Source organism: Petaurus breviceps, unplaced genomic scaffold (genome assembly GCF_028583685.1).
Source record: "Petaurus breviceps papuanus isolate PSGF00001 unplaced genomic scaffold, PetGlider_PUasm1.0 175, whole genome shotgun sequence".
Taxonomy (NCBI): Eukaryota; Metazoa; Chordata; class Mammalia; order Diprotodontia; family Petauridae; genus Petaurus; species Petaurus breviceps.
This window is the reverse complement of record NW_027185764.1, coordinates 52,208,703-52,226,433: the sequence shown is the minus strand read 5'-3', so window position 1 is coordinate 52,226,433 and position 17,731 is coordinate 52,208,703. Positions and strand designations below refer to the sequence as shown.

The window sequence follows — 17,731 nt, the reverse complement described above, 5'->3', positions numbered from 1 at the left end:
TTATTCATTCATAGAAAAGGCTCACAAATACAGGTCTGGAAGTGATCTCAAACATCATCCATTCTAACCCTGTCATTTTAAAGATAACAAAAGTGAGACCTATAGACGGGAAGTGATCTATCCAAGATCACCCAGGTAGCAAGTGACAGCGCTAGAATATTGACCCATGACTTCTGGATTTGAACTCAGTGTTCTTTGTGGAGAAGATTAAGAACATTAGACGGGAGTCAGGAGATCCAGATTTTTAATCCTGGTTCTGCTGCTAATAAGCTGTGTGGTCTTGGGGATTACATTTACCTCTCTGATCTCAGTGTCCTCATCTGCGAATGAGGGATGAGAATACGTTAACGGGTGAAAAGGATCATTGGAAAAGGAAGTGAGACCTGCCTTGAAGTCAGAACAAGGCTGGGCTATTTCCACCTCCCACTTCAAAAGGTGATGATCATTGAGATTTAATTGGCCCATGGAATTAAAGCTTGAACTTGGTCACAGAGTCACCTAAAAGCCTATTCCACAATGGGGGCAAGGATTCAATGCTTCATCCTTGCTGAATTCCTTTTCTATGATATTGTTAAGTAAGCCTTCTTTTCTTAAGTGTTAAGGAAGTCTACAAATGTTTCATTTTCTTTTTGGAGGGGGAAGGCAAGGTAATTGGGGTTAAGTGACTTGCCTAAGGTCACACAGTTAGTAAGTGCATCAAGTGTCTGAGGCCGGACTTGAACTCAGGTCCTCCTGACTCCAGGGCCAGTGCTCTATTCGCTGTGCCAGCTAGCCTCCCCTGCAAGTTTCATTTTGTTTCAATTCTGAAATTAACCTACCAAACCATCCTGAGTCAGGCCTGACCCAAAACAAATATATTTTAAATTTTATCGATGTCTTTAGGACAGTGGTGCTCAACAAATAATTTCTTGAATCAATGAATTATACTCTACACTGGGGGCATTGTATAATTTGACCCTCAGTAAAACCAGGCGTATAAAGCTGTGAGATGCTTTGCAATGGGGCTTTACTCTTGTGAATTTATACACTGTGAACCAGAACTATTTTTTGGCCATTTATTTTACATTGTTAAATAAAAAGGCAATTCAAAATTAACTACTCAAGATGAGCCTGGAAGCATATTATTGTTTCTATGTTTCAAAGTAAATTCAGTTTTTCAATTTTCAAATACTTCAAACAATCACTCAATAAGTATTTATTAAGCTGTTACTATGTGCCAAGCACTGGGATAGGAGTTGGGGAATACACATACAGAAGTGAAATAGTCCATGCCCTCCAGAGGCTTACATTCTATTGGAGGACACGTGTGTATGTGTGTGTATGTATGCATGTGTGTGTATATTTTTATATATAATTAATATATTCCTTAAATAAGTATATTAATAATACACATGCAATAAATGCAAGGTGGTCTGTGGAGGGAGGGAATCAGGAAAGGCATGTGCATCCCATAGAGCTTAAGCTGAGTCTTAGACAAGACTAGAGACTGAGAGGTGGAGGTAAGGCGGGAGTGCATTCCAAGCATGGGGAACAGTATGTACAAAGGCATGAAGAAAGGAAAGGGGATGCTTTGTATGAGGAACAGTGAGAAGGAAGGCTTGACTGGCCTGCAGAGTGTAGGGGATTCAAGTATAATAAGCCTGGACTAATAGGTCAGGGTAAATACTCCAAATATCAATGGAGTTTATATCTGATTCTAGAGGTAACAGGCAGCCACTGGGGTTTATAGAGTAGGGACATGACAGGGTAGGAAGGATCACTCTGGCAGTCTTATGGAGGAAGAACTGTAATGGGGAGAGACTCGAAGAAGGTGGAACCAAGAAGGAAGTTATTATAATGGACCACTGAGAGGTGATGGAGGCCTAAACTTGAGTGGTGACTGTGGGTGGAGAGGAGTAGACTGATGTCAGAGATGTAGAGGGAGGCAGAAAGGACAAGATCTGGCAACTGATTACAATGTATGAGGTGAGTAAGAGTGATGAGCAGAGTATGACTTGGAAATGGAGAACCTGGATGGTGGCGTGCTAGAATAGAAATAAGGGTAAGTAAATAATACGTTCTCCTCCACACAAGACAGACAAATGACAGAGTTTCCAGGGACGACTTTAAAAGGCACTATACTTTGTTCCAATCAACCTTCTGGAAAATAAGGTGTAGCAAAATGTTTTATGTGCTAAAACATATTTAATGGAGAAAAACCGATATGGAGTTGCTCTCACAGATCTGTTACACTCAAAACAATTTTCTGGTTCACAGATTGAAAATAAAATATTACAAAATAAGACTTCTATACTTTAAAAAAAAGCTTCATGATTTCATGATGAACTAGACTTTCTCCTATTCCTTCAGCCCTTTCTTTGCATTGCCTAGATGCCCTCTGTCTGCACAAGGCCCTACCTTTCTTCCAGTTGCCCAGGTCTGAAGTTGTGAAATCATCTTGTTCTTCCTTCTCCCCCCACCCCAACAGCCGGGTGACTGCCAGTTACCCAGATCACCAGCCCTGCACACCTTAGTAGATGACTTCATAAGACTCAGTAGCCAAGGGGGTATCACCCAGTGATGTGCCAGCCTTCTGGAGATGAGACTCTCTCTATACTTAGCAAGGCTGGTCTTTGGCTACAGATACAGAGTCCGCTGCTGGGCAGTATCTGAAGTCTTTCTAGCTTGGCATGACCTGTCAGAGCTTTTGCTCTGCTCATGTAACTGTTGAGAAACCAGTCACCTCTATGCCATGATGAATCATCAGTAGGACTTTAGTGGAGGATTCAAAAAGAGTCATAGTAGATAAAGTTTTATTTATGAGTTCTTGGGTACCAGGACATTATGACTGTCAGAGCTTTTATACTCTACATTTCATTAATCATAAAGGACTAATAGAGAGGACATATTATAAATAAGGACAATATAAAGGACATAAACAGCATCAAGTCCGACCTTCATTTTACAGACAAGGAAATTTAGACTTAAGAGAAGTAAGATACCTTTGACTAAAATTATAGATGGGTACCTAGGTGGTGTAGTGGTAGAGTGCCGGGCTTGGAGTCAAGAAAACTCATCTTTCTGAGTTCAAGTCTGGCCTCAGACACTTGCTAGCTGTGTGACCCTGGACAAGTTACTTAACCCAGTCTGTCTCAGTTTCTTCATCTTTAAACTGAGTTGGAGAAGGAAATGGCGAACCACACCAGTGTCTCGGCCGAGAAAACCCCAAAAGGGTCAGGAAGATTTGGACGGGACTGAAATCAATGAACAAAGACAACAACAAAAATACAAAGGGACTAAAAGAACCACTATTTGTACCCAGGTAATCTAACTCTAAACATAAGGGAGTTTAGTGTTTTTTTTGGGGGGGGGAAGTGGTAGAGGGAACTAAACAAACTGGTAGAAAAACTATATACATACATATATATGTATATAGATAGATAAATACACACACATATATACACACATACTATATACTATATATAGTATATATACACTATATAAACACACATATATTATATTTAGTACACACACACACACAAACACACCCATGTTCTGTCACAAGAGGTAGCATGGAACAGTATATACAAAGCCCAAGTTAGGAAGATCTGGGTTCAAAGTGCTGAGAGCTGCTTCTGTCACACAGGCAAGTCCCCCAAACCTTCAGTGACTCTAAGATTATGAGGCTCTCAGAAGGTGCTGATCTGCATCGGTGGTGGGAGCCCCCTCCCAGGCAAGTAACGGGTCCCATTCCAGGTGCACAGGAGGACAACTTGAACTTCCCAACCCAATGACTATTTAATTATTGCAGATTTGGAACAAAAAAGTGAACATATGCTAACAATCTATAATATGCTTTCAAGCTGGAACTTTTTAAAATCTATACTATCGTCACAACTTGGCAGAGAATAAATGTTTATTCTTTGATTATTCAGATCCAACACTGAAAAGGACTTTTAAGAAAAGATCACAAGGTAAAATTTATATAATTGGTTGATGCATGTAATTCAATGAAATGGCTCTTTTATTCTTAAGTCTTTTTTTTAGCCTTTTCACTATTATTCTATATTATAAACTATAACTTTTTACTGTGGAGAATGACACATGGTTAGTGTGTTCTATAGAGGACAGGTACAGCAGGGCCCAAGCAGCATAGTGGATAACTTGGACTAGGAAAATCCTGGGTTTCAGTTCTGCCTCACCCGGTGACCTACATATTGCAGACATGCAGTTGTTCTGAGAGGGGCAGCTCAGGGACTCACTGGGTCTGCAGTCAGGAAGACCTGAGTTGTGGTTCATCCTCTGTTTCTGAAGAGGACCAAAGACATCAGGGGGTGATGTCTTGACTTGCATGTGAATGGATTTAAGTGAGGTGGAGTTACACAGATTTATCAGCCTTGTTCTTGTTTCCAAAGTCATCAAAGTTCAAGGTTAGAACAAAATCCAAGACGACTGGCAATGGCCTGTGATCAGTGGATGCTCTTGGCACCTCTGACCAAGCTCTGAGCGCTCCACAGCACCTCCCTCAGCCATCTCCATGGCCACAGGGGCACGTTGTTCTCATCTGCACATTTTTCTAGAGGAAGTCATCCCATGTTTGAGGTACACGTCACCCTAACTCACAGACAGATTTGAGGCCTGTCAATTACCTGTCTGCCGAGACAGGGTTTCATAGGGGTGTAGTTGCTGGGCATGCTACAGCTTCTTGGAACCACAGGTGAGAGTTGGGTGAAGGTGGACACCAGAGAAGAATGGGCAACCCTGAAAAGGGCTCAACAGGTCCTCCCACCAGAGGTGCTAGTCAAGTATGCCTTAATCTACTGGAGAAGGAAAAGACAAACCACTCCAGTATCTTTTCCAAAAGAACTCCACAGACAGTACAGTCCATGGGGTCATGAAGTGTTGGACACAACTCAATGACAAGTTGTTCTTGATCAGAGGACACAGTTTCTATACAATATAAATATTTCTACAGTATAAAATCAGAGGACCAAAAAGAAAAATTCCAGAAATCATTATCTATTTATTTGGTTAAAATGTGCTTTTCAACTATGTAAGCCTATTCAACCACAATAGATATTCATGCCTGTTAAATATTGCAATCTACATAACTCATTAGAGGTTTTACTAAAAAATTAGAAAGCATTGCTACATTTACATTGGTTCCTGCTCCCATCTTGTCTGAGAATTTGTCCATCAGTCTGGAGATAGAACTTAGTATTTTCTTTATGAATACATGATTTTGCTAAACTGAAAGTAGATTCCCACCATATTAGTATGCCAAGTAAAGCACTTCCTCCATCCACCATCATGCCCCTAGACTTATAATGAGAAGATTCACTATTACAATTCAAATGCTGGATCTCTTAAGCAAAAATTTTAGGAATGACCAAAATACTTAGATAGCTCTCTCTTGGCAAGACAGGTCTCCTTGAAATGCAGTATAAACACTATAAACTTCTATTCATATTGGAGAAATTTCATAAACCCTTTGCTACATATTTCTCTACCTTGTTTCATATGTATTGACAGGAAATCAGTAAAAAGAGGCAGTATGGTATAATAGAGTTCTGGGTTGAGCAAATGCCTGATCCATAGATGATCAAAACAACAAAGGACCCAGATTCCAATCTTGGGACAAGTCACTTTGAAGCTCTCTGGGCCTTACTGCCCTCATCTGTAAAATTAGGGAGTGGGACTAGATGGTCTCTAAATCCTATGACCCCATAATCTGGTAACTAAAGAAATGACTTATTAGTCAAATACTTGGTTTGTAGTCTTTTTTTTTTTATTCCCTGAAAACCTGTGTGATGCTAGGCAAGTATTCTGCGCCTTTGTACCTATAGCTGTAAAATGGGGATAAGTATACCTGCTTCTTCCACTATTTCTGGCAATATTATTTAAATGGAGTAGAAACACAGACCTTTTGGAAGAACAGGACTGAGCAAAGCCTAACGTGGTACTCTTTATACTAGAGTATCAAGGAGTACAGAGGTCCCAACAAAGGATTTCTTTGAAGACACCACACCCTGTCTATGCAATACTGGGTACATCATGATCAAAGAATGTTAGAGTTAAGAATGGGCCTTAGAGCTCTTCTCATTTTATAGAGGAGGAAACTTAGGCAGAGAGAAGTGAAAACGATGGCCCAAGTGACCCAGATGATCAGCAGCACAGGCAGGATACAAACTCTGTGCCTCTGAGGACAAACCCAGGGCTGTTTCCTTTTCACCATCCTCCTCCCTCTATGTAAAACTTCATGATCATTTGTACAAATTATGGTATTTAAAATGGCGAGGACACATTCAATTCACTATAAAAATAAAATTCAAGGGAAGATCTACAGGACTGCTATGCATTTCTTTCTTTCAGAATTCTGTTTAGGTCATACAGATGCCTTGTTGGGTAATCCTACCCCTTCAGTCCCTATCACTATCTGCATAGCCAACTGAAAAGCTTCGCTGTGTTAGCTGGAGGGGAGGCGAGGAGGGGAGAAGCGGGAAGAGACTCTGTCTAAACTTTGAAATCATCCACAGAGCAACATATCTTCAGCTCAGTTAAAAGTCACATCTCTCAAAGTCAGCCGTCAGGGAAGGCAGAGGCGAAGGGGGAAAGGCTGCCAGGAAAGTGACTCTAATTTAGAGATGCCAGAGCAGGGAGAGGGGGCCGTCCCCAAGCGGTACTCACTTTATGCAGGAAGCCTGAGCCCCTTGGAATTCAGCTTCCTGTACTTCAGAGATCTTTATTTTCCAAATGTCCTCATTTTTTGCTTTCAGAGGAACCTAGTCGTGGTTTCCGTTTTGACAGAGTCATTGCCCAGCCCTTCTCCCTTTGATAGGACACAGCTGATCCCGAGGGTACCTTACGTATGTGGGTTCCGCCCCTTGCCTAAGTGGCCCCACCTCCTCTCACTGCGGAGTCCCAGTTTCTTTCTGGGAAGAGGAGTCCATGGATAGGTTTGACTGATTTGTCATAAGAGTTGCTATAAATAACTCAATTAGAAATCTTTATACTGCCATGCCTGTGGAAACATATCACATAATGCACATAATCTGACTGCTTAGATCAAAATTCAGCCATGCAGAGGCGCCCTGGTGGGGTTGGGAGTGGGTGAGGGATCCAAAGGAGCTCAGATTATAGAAAATAAATCACAAGTGAACCCCCAAGGTCCGGAGTGGGACACAAATCTCACTGGCTGCTGGTTGCCCTTTGTTACATCTTTTTGGGGGAGACTTGGGGGAGAGGGTGGGCAGAAAAGTCATACCGTCAAATCTCCCCAAGTCCTATTAAAGATTAGTCTGCCTGTACCCCACATCCCCCACTCCCCCATTCCCATCCTCCGAGGCTTTGTACCTGCCTATAATGGGGATAGGAATTGACAAGCTCATTCATAAATTATGATGAACAATTAATCATCTGTGAATTTTTTTTCTTCAAAAGGTAGTTTGACTCTCCAATTCAATATGGAATAAATTTTATGCTAGAGACAAAGGGAGGGAGGGGACAGGAGAGCGAAAGATAATTTCTGTAGTTATACATTGTAGCCATTTAGTATTGTAGGATTATGGATTTAGAAGGCTCATAGAGGCTGTACATTCCAACCCCCTTGTTTGACAGAGAAAGAAACTGAGGGTCAGAGAGGTTAAGGTCAGACAGGCAGAGCTGAAATTTAAACTTGGGCGTTGTGACTCAGTTTTCTCAACTGTAAAATGGAGATAATAGCACCCATCTTCTATGGTTCTCGTGATGATCAATTGAGATAATATATGTAAAGCACTGTACAAACCTTAAAGCACTACATAAATGTTGTTATTATTGTTATTATTGCCATTATTGTTATGAGGAGGTAGGTTATAGTAAAATTATCACTTCCTGGACCTGGGTTCAAATCCTGGATCTTCTACTTACTATTTTGACATTAGTGAGTTATTTAACCTTCTAGACTTCATCATCCTTCTTTATAAAACAACTGACAGTTGATGTAGTAATTAAATCTGTTTTTAAAAAAAGTGACAAACATGAAAATATCATTAGAACACAGGGGACTCATTTTAAAATAATTTTTTTTCTACTGGAAGATTGCATAAGAGCATTCCTGAAGGAGTTGCATTCAGATAGATTTGAATACACTAGGAAATCTTAAGGCTAAAAGAGAGATGTTCTTTAATGGGATCAAACTTTTTTTTTTTTTAACAACTTTTTGTACCTGACCTCTGATTTTACTAGTATGTGGAAGTTCCAGTGAATAATCTCTTTCTGTCAATGCAGCCAGGCACCTGTGCTGAAATGTATAGTTTTGGAGAATTGCCTAGAGTACTGAGAGTTTAACTGACTTATCCAGGGTCACACAGTCTGTATATGTCAGAGGCATGATTTGAACCTAAATCTCCTTGACTCCAAAGCCTTCTCTGGGTTCCTTATGCATGATACCCTATCTCCCAGCTCCATGCCTTTGTGCTGGCCCTCCCACACACCTGGAACCCTTCTTACTTCTTCTGCTTCACAGAATCCATCTCTTTCCTTTAACACACAGCTCGGCCACTAGCTTCTGCATGAAGCCTTTCCAAATCCCCCAACTGTCATTGCCTTGTCTCCCAAACTATCTTATAGTTAACTATTTTCTATTCATTCACTTGATATTTAAGCTGCATCTCCTAATATATCTATTTGTCACCATTAGTATATAAGTTTCTTAGAAGGATGCCTTATTTCATTCTTTGTTCTAGTATCCCCAGAACTTGGCACAATGTGGTCCAGAGTTTGTGCTTAAAAATCGTTTGGTAACTGATCAATGCTTGCATCTTAATTATACAATTAGTATAAAATACAATTAGTTTCCTGGTTTGATAATTAATATTTCAATGAAAACCACATCACGTTTCAAGAGTTTTCTTATTTTAAGGATCTTCACATGGTGCATGGGTAATTTTTATATGCTATATTCCAAATAACACTCTGTCCTATAGTATTCCTATAACATTTGGTCAAGTTATGTATTATATTTTGTTTCATAATGTTCTAAAACAAAACATCTTATATCCTCCCATACTATAAAAGAGTTCCAGGTGAAGTATTTCTTTAAAAATTTTTTTATATTTATTTATTTTGCTTTTTGGAGTGGGGGAAGGCAAGGCAATTGGGTTTAAGTGACTTGCCCAAGGTCACACAGCTAGTGTTAAGTGTCCGAGGCCAGATTCGAACTCAGGTCCTCCTAACTCCAGGGCTGGTGCTCTATTCACTGTGCCAGTTAGCTGCTCCTTTAATTTTTCTTACCCTTATTTTATGCCAACAGGGCAAAAAAAAGGGCAAAGTTCCCAATTCAAGCCTTTACCTGGGAATGAAACCATTCCACTCAAATTTAAAAGGGGCAAGGTGAGACCAGTTTCTTTCTTTTTTTTTTTTTTTAAAGCAATTGGGGTTAAGTAACTTGCTCAAGGTTACACGGCCAGTTATTTTGTGTGGGTGCCAAGTATCTGAGGCTGGAACCGATCCCAGGTCTCCCGAAGCCAGGGCCAGCACTCTTACTCACTGTGCCACCTGGCTGCCCCTTAAATGACTTGCCCAAGGTCACCTGGCTATTTTTTGTGATAGGTGTCTGAGGCCAGATCCAAACCCAGGTCCTCCTGACTCCAGGGCCGGTGCTCTATTCACTGCGCCACCTAGCTGCCCCTGACCAGTTTATTTCTAGAAAGAAAAACGTATAATTTTTATTGGGGTAGTGGAGAAGGGAAAGGAACAAACATTTATTAAGGACTTACTATGTGCTAGACATAGTGCTAATAAGTGCTTTACAAGAATTATCTCACTTGATCTTCACAAAACCCTGGGAGATGGGGGCTTTTATAATCTCCATTATACAGAGGAAGAAACTGAGGCAAACATAGGGTAAGTAACTTGCCCAGGGTCATAGAGCTAATAAGTAAGACTTGAACTCAGCCTTCCTAACTCTTACCATAACCCCAAGGTCCAATGCTCTGTTTATTGTGTCCTTCAGCTCTCTCTGAAGGAGAAGAGTGTGACGCAGTAGAAAGAGGCCTGGATGGGAACCTTACTCCAGGCACAGTACTCTATCTGCTGTACTGCCTAGTTACCTATTTGAAGCCATTCACTGGCCTCAAAGTTGAAAGGCATTAATAAGCCAGTCATACCTTAAGACATCAGCACTTTATGAAAAAAAGAGTTAACTAGATTTCTACTCTGCTTGCATGTGCAGTGACTCAATGCTAACACCAGCATGTGACTACAGACATTGCATAATAGATTAAATCAACATCAAGAATAATATTTTTCACTCTTTTATTTTTTAACCCCTTCCCCCATGACAGACATATGATCTCACATTTACCATTTGCCATGCCACAATGCCACATACCATAAAGAGATGGCACTCACCTTACTAGAGGCTGTTCTACTTGTAGAGATCCTGGAGGGGTGAGTGCTACTGTGACTTGCTGTTTTTTCCTTAAAACACAAAATTGCAACATTAGTGTGTGAAAATACAGCAACAAGGAAGTTAAGGAAAATTTTTCATTTCAATGCAAACTTATTCTCAAGGAAAAACAAAAAGAATTGTTTTTGTAACTAACACACCAGATTGACAAATATCATACTTTGCCTAAAAATAAAATTTTTCATGCTTTGCATGAAGGTCATCTAAATATTTTTTGGGGGAGAGGAGTTATTTTATTTTCAGTTTTGTTTCAAATTCATATACGTATGAGTATTTCACAAAAGTTGATTAAACACCAAATTTATTGGAACACCTGTTCTTAAGTTATTTTTCCTTTAAGAAAAGTTTAAATACAATCAATATGCCAATCAGTTTTATAAAGAAAATTATAAACATGGAGGGAGATGCCATTTTTTTGTATAGGCATCATCTAAATATTAAAACAGTGATAGGAATAGGAGCTAACATACTAGATTTGCAAGCATCAAGCTTTTCATATATTTTTCATCAAAAAACTCTAAAACAGAAAACATAAAATGAGTTCAAATCCTGCTCCTGCATTCTTTAATGATCTTTTAGAGTTGTGAAAAGGTACCTCAAGGTCATCTCCTCTTTTGGCCCTACTATGCAAACCATATCCTTAAAGGAAAGTGTATTATATTCTCTTAGGGAAAAAGGCTATGATTTGGGTTGTACTCCTGACTAAGCACTTTGTCATCAAATAGACCACAGATATGACCATCAACGGGCAAAAGCAATGGTGATACCTCTATAATAATACAAAATAATAAAGTCATGCTCTAACACCTACCTATAAAATGCTTATCAACATACTCTACACACTATCATGAAAAGGGGCCCCAATGTACCCATTAGTGTACACATGACTCACAAAAATATGGCTGTAGTGTATCAGATATGATGGAATGGGTATAAAAACACTAATTAAATATTTAACTAACACTGACTTTGTTTGCCTTCTTAGAATTTAGAAGGACCTTATTTTGGAAGAGAAATTCTCTGAAAAAAATTTGAGCTGATGCCTTCTTTTTCAAAGAATCAAAGGGGTGTCATCTAAGCCCATCTTCCTGCCTGATGGTGAAGTCCTCTCTACAACACCCCTGCCAAACAGTCAAGGTCAGCTAGCTCATGCTAGATATAAGATAAGGGTAGCTAGCTCGTGCAGTGGATAAAGTGCCAGGCCTGGAATCAGGAAGACTCATCTTCCTGAGTTCAAATCTGACTATAGACATTTACCCTTTGTGTGACCCTGGGCAAGTCACTTCCCCTGTTTGCCTCAGTTTCCTCAACTGTAAAATTAGCTAGAGAAAGAAATAGCAAATCTAGTATCTTTGCCAAGAAAACCCCAAAATGGGGTCACGAAGAGTCAGACATGGCTGAAAAATGACTAAACAGATACAAGATAAGAGCACAGATTTAGCTCTGGAAGGGACTTTAAAGATCATTCTAGTCCAATACTTCATTTTACATTAGAAGAAACTGAGGCCCAGAGAAATAAAGGTGACTTGCCCAAGGTTGCAAAATTACTAAGCAGCAAAGTCAGGGCTTGAACCCAGGCCCTCTAGTTCCAAATCCAGCATTTCTCTCACTAATCCATACCACCTGCAGCCAGCTGTGATCAAAACTCTGCCTAGAAATTTCTCATTAAAGAACAAGGTTGAACCAAATCATCCTACTGACATTAGAATTATCTGTAAGTATTTCAGGTACTCTTCCCAGCAGTGTGCTGGAAACTCTCAGTCTTCACTGGAAAGTCACACAGACAATGACCATAGTCTTAAACTTTCGGAGAGGGATTTCAGATCATTTCTAATTGCTGAGCTCAAACTCACTTCTCTTCCTGATTTCTCTCTCTCTGGCAACCACATCACCAGCTTTCTGAGCTACTCAGAAAGTTTAGTCATCCTTGCCTCCATGCTCTTCCTTACCCCATGTATCTGTAGAGTTGCCAAGAAGACAGGTTGATTCTTCCTTTACCACATTTCTCTGCATTCATTCCCTTCTCTCCAGGCCAAGGACAGTCAGAATACCTTCGTTCAAAACCTGACCCTGATGCTTACTACCTATGTGACTGTCTCACTTCTAGGGGCCTCAGTTTACTCATTTGTAAAATGGAGGTAGTATGTGTGACCAAGATGATTTCTAAGGTCTCTCCTAACTCTCAACCTTTGACCCTATGATCCTGCTCATTTGCTGTTTCCTGAATTTGGATGTTGGCAGACCAATAGTTTAAATCCTGATAAAATAACAATACTACCACTACCACTACTACTACTACTGCTACAACTACCACTACTACTAGCTAGCACTTACATAGTGCTTTAAGATTCACAAAGCACTTTACATATGGAAACTCATTCCTTACAACATCCCTATGAGGTAGGTGCTATTATTATCTACATTTTAAAGGTGAGGAAACTGAGTCTGAGAGAGGGTAAGTGACTTGTCCAAGATCATATGGCTAGTAGGGAGTCTGAGGCAGGATTTGAGCTCAGGTCTTCCTGATCCTAAGTCCTATGCTCTACTTAGCTGATATAGAGTAGGACTGTGGCTTAGCAGAGTCAGGAAGACCTTGGTTCAAATCTTACCTCTGATGAATATTGACTGTGTGACACTGGGTAAATCAATTCTCAGTGCCCTCAGATAACTTTATGAGACTATACATTAGAGAACAATTGTTGATTTGAATTTCTAAAGGGAATTTTTATTGGTAGAAGTTTGATAGACCAGTGAAATCTCTGATTTGACAACAACTGGTGTTAAGTAGGCCACTCTGAATAATTCAAATGAACTCATTCACTTATCCTTGTAGTCAACAAACATTTATTAAGACTACTTTGTGCAAGACTTCACCATGGCAGTTTAGGGGGAACTACACAAACTACTGCAATGCTCAGATGCCTCTATGATCTCAGAGATGGGGTACTCTTTCCAGTGATGCAGACTGAAAGCCACCCACAGCATTCTGCTGGGCTCTTGTCCATGTCCTTCCATAATTTAGCTACAATCTATCCCAATGTACTTGAGGCCTTCCCTTAATTCTCTTGACATAAGAACACCTATGTTATTCAGGAGTTATCCTTTTGCTCTCTCCAGATGACCAGCTATCTTTTTGAATCATAGATTTATGATGACATCCTTTGCCTAGCTCGCTTATGCCCAACACGTCCTCTACAATTCTCAGCTTTAATGGTTGGGAGCTGTAGATGGTTGTTCTCAATTTTTATCCTTTGTTGATTGTAAAAAAAAAAACTGGTCTTTTGATTCCTATATATGCTTGGGCCTTACTTCATGATTTCCCAAAAGCAATCCTCATACTATTCAATTCTGGACCCAGATCCTTGGGGATATTGGGGAACTCTTTGATTTGCTATATTGAGGAAACTCCTTTGGAACTGGACATACAGTCTGGTTCCTTTCTATGGGACATGTGTCCTTGCTGAAGGGCACATGCCCTGGAAAGATGATACAGCAACTTCTTATTGGTCCCTAGGACTGATGGGTTGCAGCAAAGATAATTGGCAACTTAGTTGGGAAGAACCACCCACTCTGTAGGTTATAAGAGAAACTCAGGAGAAGCTGTTCCAACCTTTCTTTGGGATTACATGAAATACTTTCTGTCTCTTGGACTTCCAGTAGGAGATGGGTAAGAATTTCTTTCCCCTCCTTAACTCACGACAGCAAAAAGTACATGGAAGTGAGAACATATGCTTATTCTGCTTCCTGTTTTCTTCCCCGAGTCAGGTCCATGACCAGCAATTCTGATAAATGGACATTTCCTACCATGCTGTTATCTTCATGAGTTTGAGAATTGCAAGATACCAAAGTTGGATGCCAGCTAATCAGCAGGTAGTGATTTCTGAAAAATCTTACTTCTAAGAGGAGAATAATACCACTGGCAGGGTCATCTTGAATCTGGAAGGACCAGTGAGAGCCAGCCAGGAGATCTGGAGCTTGTGAGTTGGTTGGACAGTACAGGCCCAAGTTGAATGTCAAAGTGAAATATCTGTTCTATAGTTTCAGTATGTGAAACTGAAAGTGATACTTTTCAGGGACAAAATAACTATGGTATGCCATTTTTTCTCTGTTAATATGTATCTACTTTGAGTCTTTTGAATTTGATGTAATTTGTGAGTAAAAAAATAAAAATCTGTGCTTTGCCTCATATGACTGACTGCAAGAGAGAAAAAAAAAACATAAGTTGTACATTGAGTTTTGTTTTCACCCTCTGTTGGCATGGAAGCAACATTTATTGCATCACTAACAATTTAGAGAATTCTGCTAAAAATTGAAGAAAGGGCAGAAATGTCTAATCATCTCTCCAAGCCTTGGAATTTTCTCCTTTAAAAAAAGGACACCCATTTTTGAAAACAAGATGATATCTTAGACTCTTGCTTATCCTTCATTTCTCATATCTAGTACTTTCTAAGACCTCATAATTCCAATTCCAGTAGCTCTCATATCTGCCTTCTCATTTATTTTTCTAGTCATTATCATAGTGTATAGGTCTATATTACCATTTTCCTAGAACACTGCAGTGGTATCCCAACAGGTCTTCCCATCTCCAATGCCACATCTCTCCAAACTATCCTTTACATGGATGCCAAATCAATCTTCCTTGTACTTAAATCAGGTCATATCATTCCTGTACTCAAAAATCTTTAGTTGCTCCCTACTACCTACCAAGTAGAATTCTAACTCCTTGATTTTGTCATGCAAGATCTTTTACAACCTCTCCCCTGTGTTCCCCCCATCTCCCTTTCCAGTCTTATCATATGTACCACGTACCCTATGCTCCCATCAAACTGATCTTCCTGTCTCTGGAACATACCCATTTCAATGCCTTTGTCCATGTTGTAATCCTTATACCTAGGATGTCCTCTCTCACTCCTACTTCCTGCTGAAATTTTATTTACCCTTTAAAATTTGACTTACATGCCACATCCTCCATAAAACCTTCCTTGGGGAGATCTCCCAATTTTTTCTTGCTCAGAAATGATTTTGTTTTGTACTTCTCTCATCCACTTTTCATTGACATCAACTGTGTTTATGTCATGTTGTCATATTAGACTATAAACTCCATGATGGTAGGAATATGTCTTATCTAATTTTATCTTCCTAATGCCTAATGCAGCATTCTATACATTGTAGGCACTTAATATTTACTGAATATGCAGGTTGAATTTAGTTTAAATATAAGAAATCTGACCCTATGACAACTATAGGTAAAAACAGATTAAATTACAATTTTTGAGATTATGATCTATTAATTTTGAGAAATATTGTAACATTTTACATAGTATTTGACATATTGATACATAATTCTTACCATATAAATCAATTAGAGGCTTTATTCAATAGATTTTCTAATATCACCCTGAGATACTAGTAGATTTATAGTAACCAACCAAACTATTGGGAATGAACTGACCCCTTCTCACTCCTTTACTTGGGTCAGATGGTCCTGCTTTTCTCCATCTGTGGACTCAGTCCCACCTAGCTTTTGGCTTCAGTTCTGTCTCTGGATTGGGAATATAGAAGAAGCTCTGGCCTCAGAGAATCTTCCTTAGTAATGTTCCTAGTTTCTATCTGCCTCTCCACATTCCTGCTATTCTGTGGATCACCTGGGTTTTATGACTAGTTTATCCTTTCTTGTGTGTACACTATGTATACACATCATTAGTCCTTGGACTCTAATGCTCTGAGTGTGTCCCCTGAATTTCCTCAGTTATAAAAGCCAGGAACCACTGGAATTCTACCTTAAGTAATCAAAGTTCTTTGAATTAGTTTCTCCTGTCCTTTCTGAGTGATGCAAACCAATTCTTCTCCCCATTCAACCAAAGGTCTGCAAAGATAGTATAACAGGTGCTACAGTATTCTCACCCCCATCCATTATCCTCAAGGTAACCTGAATTCTGGAAGTTTCCACTTGTGAACAGGTGCCTGTCCCTGGTCCTAAAATATCTCAGAAACCCAGATTATAAGTTTGGCTCTGGAAGGAAAAGGTAGGGGAAGGGGGTCATCTAGTTCAATCCCCTCATTTTACAGATGTAGAAACTGAGATCCACAGGGATGTAAAGACAAAAATTAGTCTGTGCCCCAACAGAACTTACATTTTATTGGAGGGAAACAACATAACATGTCCAAGATTGTGCAGGCAGTGTCTAAGGATTCACATCCTAATGTTTCTACTGTGCCACATTCCTTTTTATGTGTTAGATATCAAAGTCTGGAAACCAGCATTTCTGCTGAGCTCCATACATCATAGACATAATGACTGTCAGTAACAACAACAACAACAAAAATCAAATAACTATGCAAAACAAAGAGCAAATTTTTATTAAAATCCTAACCTTTAATAAGGCAAAAGAAAAAAAAAAGGTAAGCTATCATTCTGTGCCCCATTCTAAGCCTACCAGTGAGTTCCATCACTTTTGGTGCTACACCACCTAGATGCCCTATAACTGAGAGAGTTGGTGAGGAGTGTGGCTGGCGGAGATGACATAAAGGATATTGAAAGGAAGAATCCAAAAGAACCTCAGTGGCTAGGCTAATGGGTTGGATCTAATAGAATGAATTTCTGAAGGGACCAAATTTGTACAAGGAACTTCCGGTGAAGAAACTGCTTTTGCTAATGCAGACCAGCAACTACTCTGCACCTTACGGTCTGAAAGAGTTGCCTGAGGGCATTGAGAGGTTAAGCAATTTGACCAGAGTCACATAACTAGTATGTTTCAGAGATGGTGATAACAAAATTAAATTTAATAGGTATAAATGTAAAATTCCTCAAAAATCCTACTCTGATACCTCAAAAAGGTGCCGTTCTAGATTATAATAGCAAAATGAAAAGTCTCACAGACTCTATTATTTTGAAAAGTCTTGAAGCCTAATCCTACTAACACAACATACCATCAACCTTCCAATAATTAAGCTAGCTTAAGTAGATAGAAGCTTATCATTACTAGGCTGGCCATTTGGGGATAGAATTCTTTGACCATGCACCCCATAAAATAAAGAAAAACACAAAATGACCCTCATTCTTGTCTACCTTCTTCTAAGTGGTAGTGATGGTGGCAGAAAGGTATGAGAATCACACAGTTTTTAGGTAATCTACAAACATTAAAATTTCATGGTTGGGACTATAGTGTGAGATACTTGTTAAATGACCATAAGTGGACACACACACACACACACACACACTGATAGAACGGAATTGTTTCAAACTTGACATTCTTGCTTGAAACAAAACCAAAAGAAAAAGAAAGCTGCAGTGAAGGGGCA

At 39.6% G+C, this 17,731-nt stretch overlaps 1 protein-coding gene across 5 annotated transcripts in view; it reads right to left on the bottom strand.

The window, feature by feature from the left end:
* CAST (calpastatin) overlaps positions 1-17,731 on the bottom strand; it is a 127,761-nt gene that overhangs the window by 85,922 nt on the left and 24,108 nt on the right. For 4 of the 5 annotated variants that reach the window (XM_069085152.1, XM_069085155.1, XM_069085150.1 and 1 more), the window contains one exon: positions 10,372-10,440. In XM_069085152.1, coding sequence (XP_068941253.1) covers positions 10,372-10,440 — 69 coding nt within the window. Of the gene's footprint in view, positions 1-6,666; positions 6,812-10,371; positions 10,441-17,731 lie in introns of those variants that run through there. The other variant, XM_069085154.1, reaches the window with a different exon arrangement.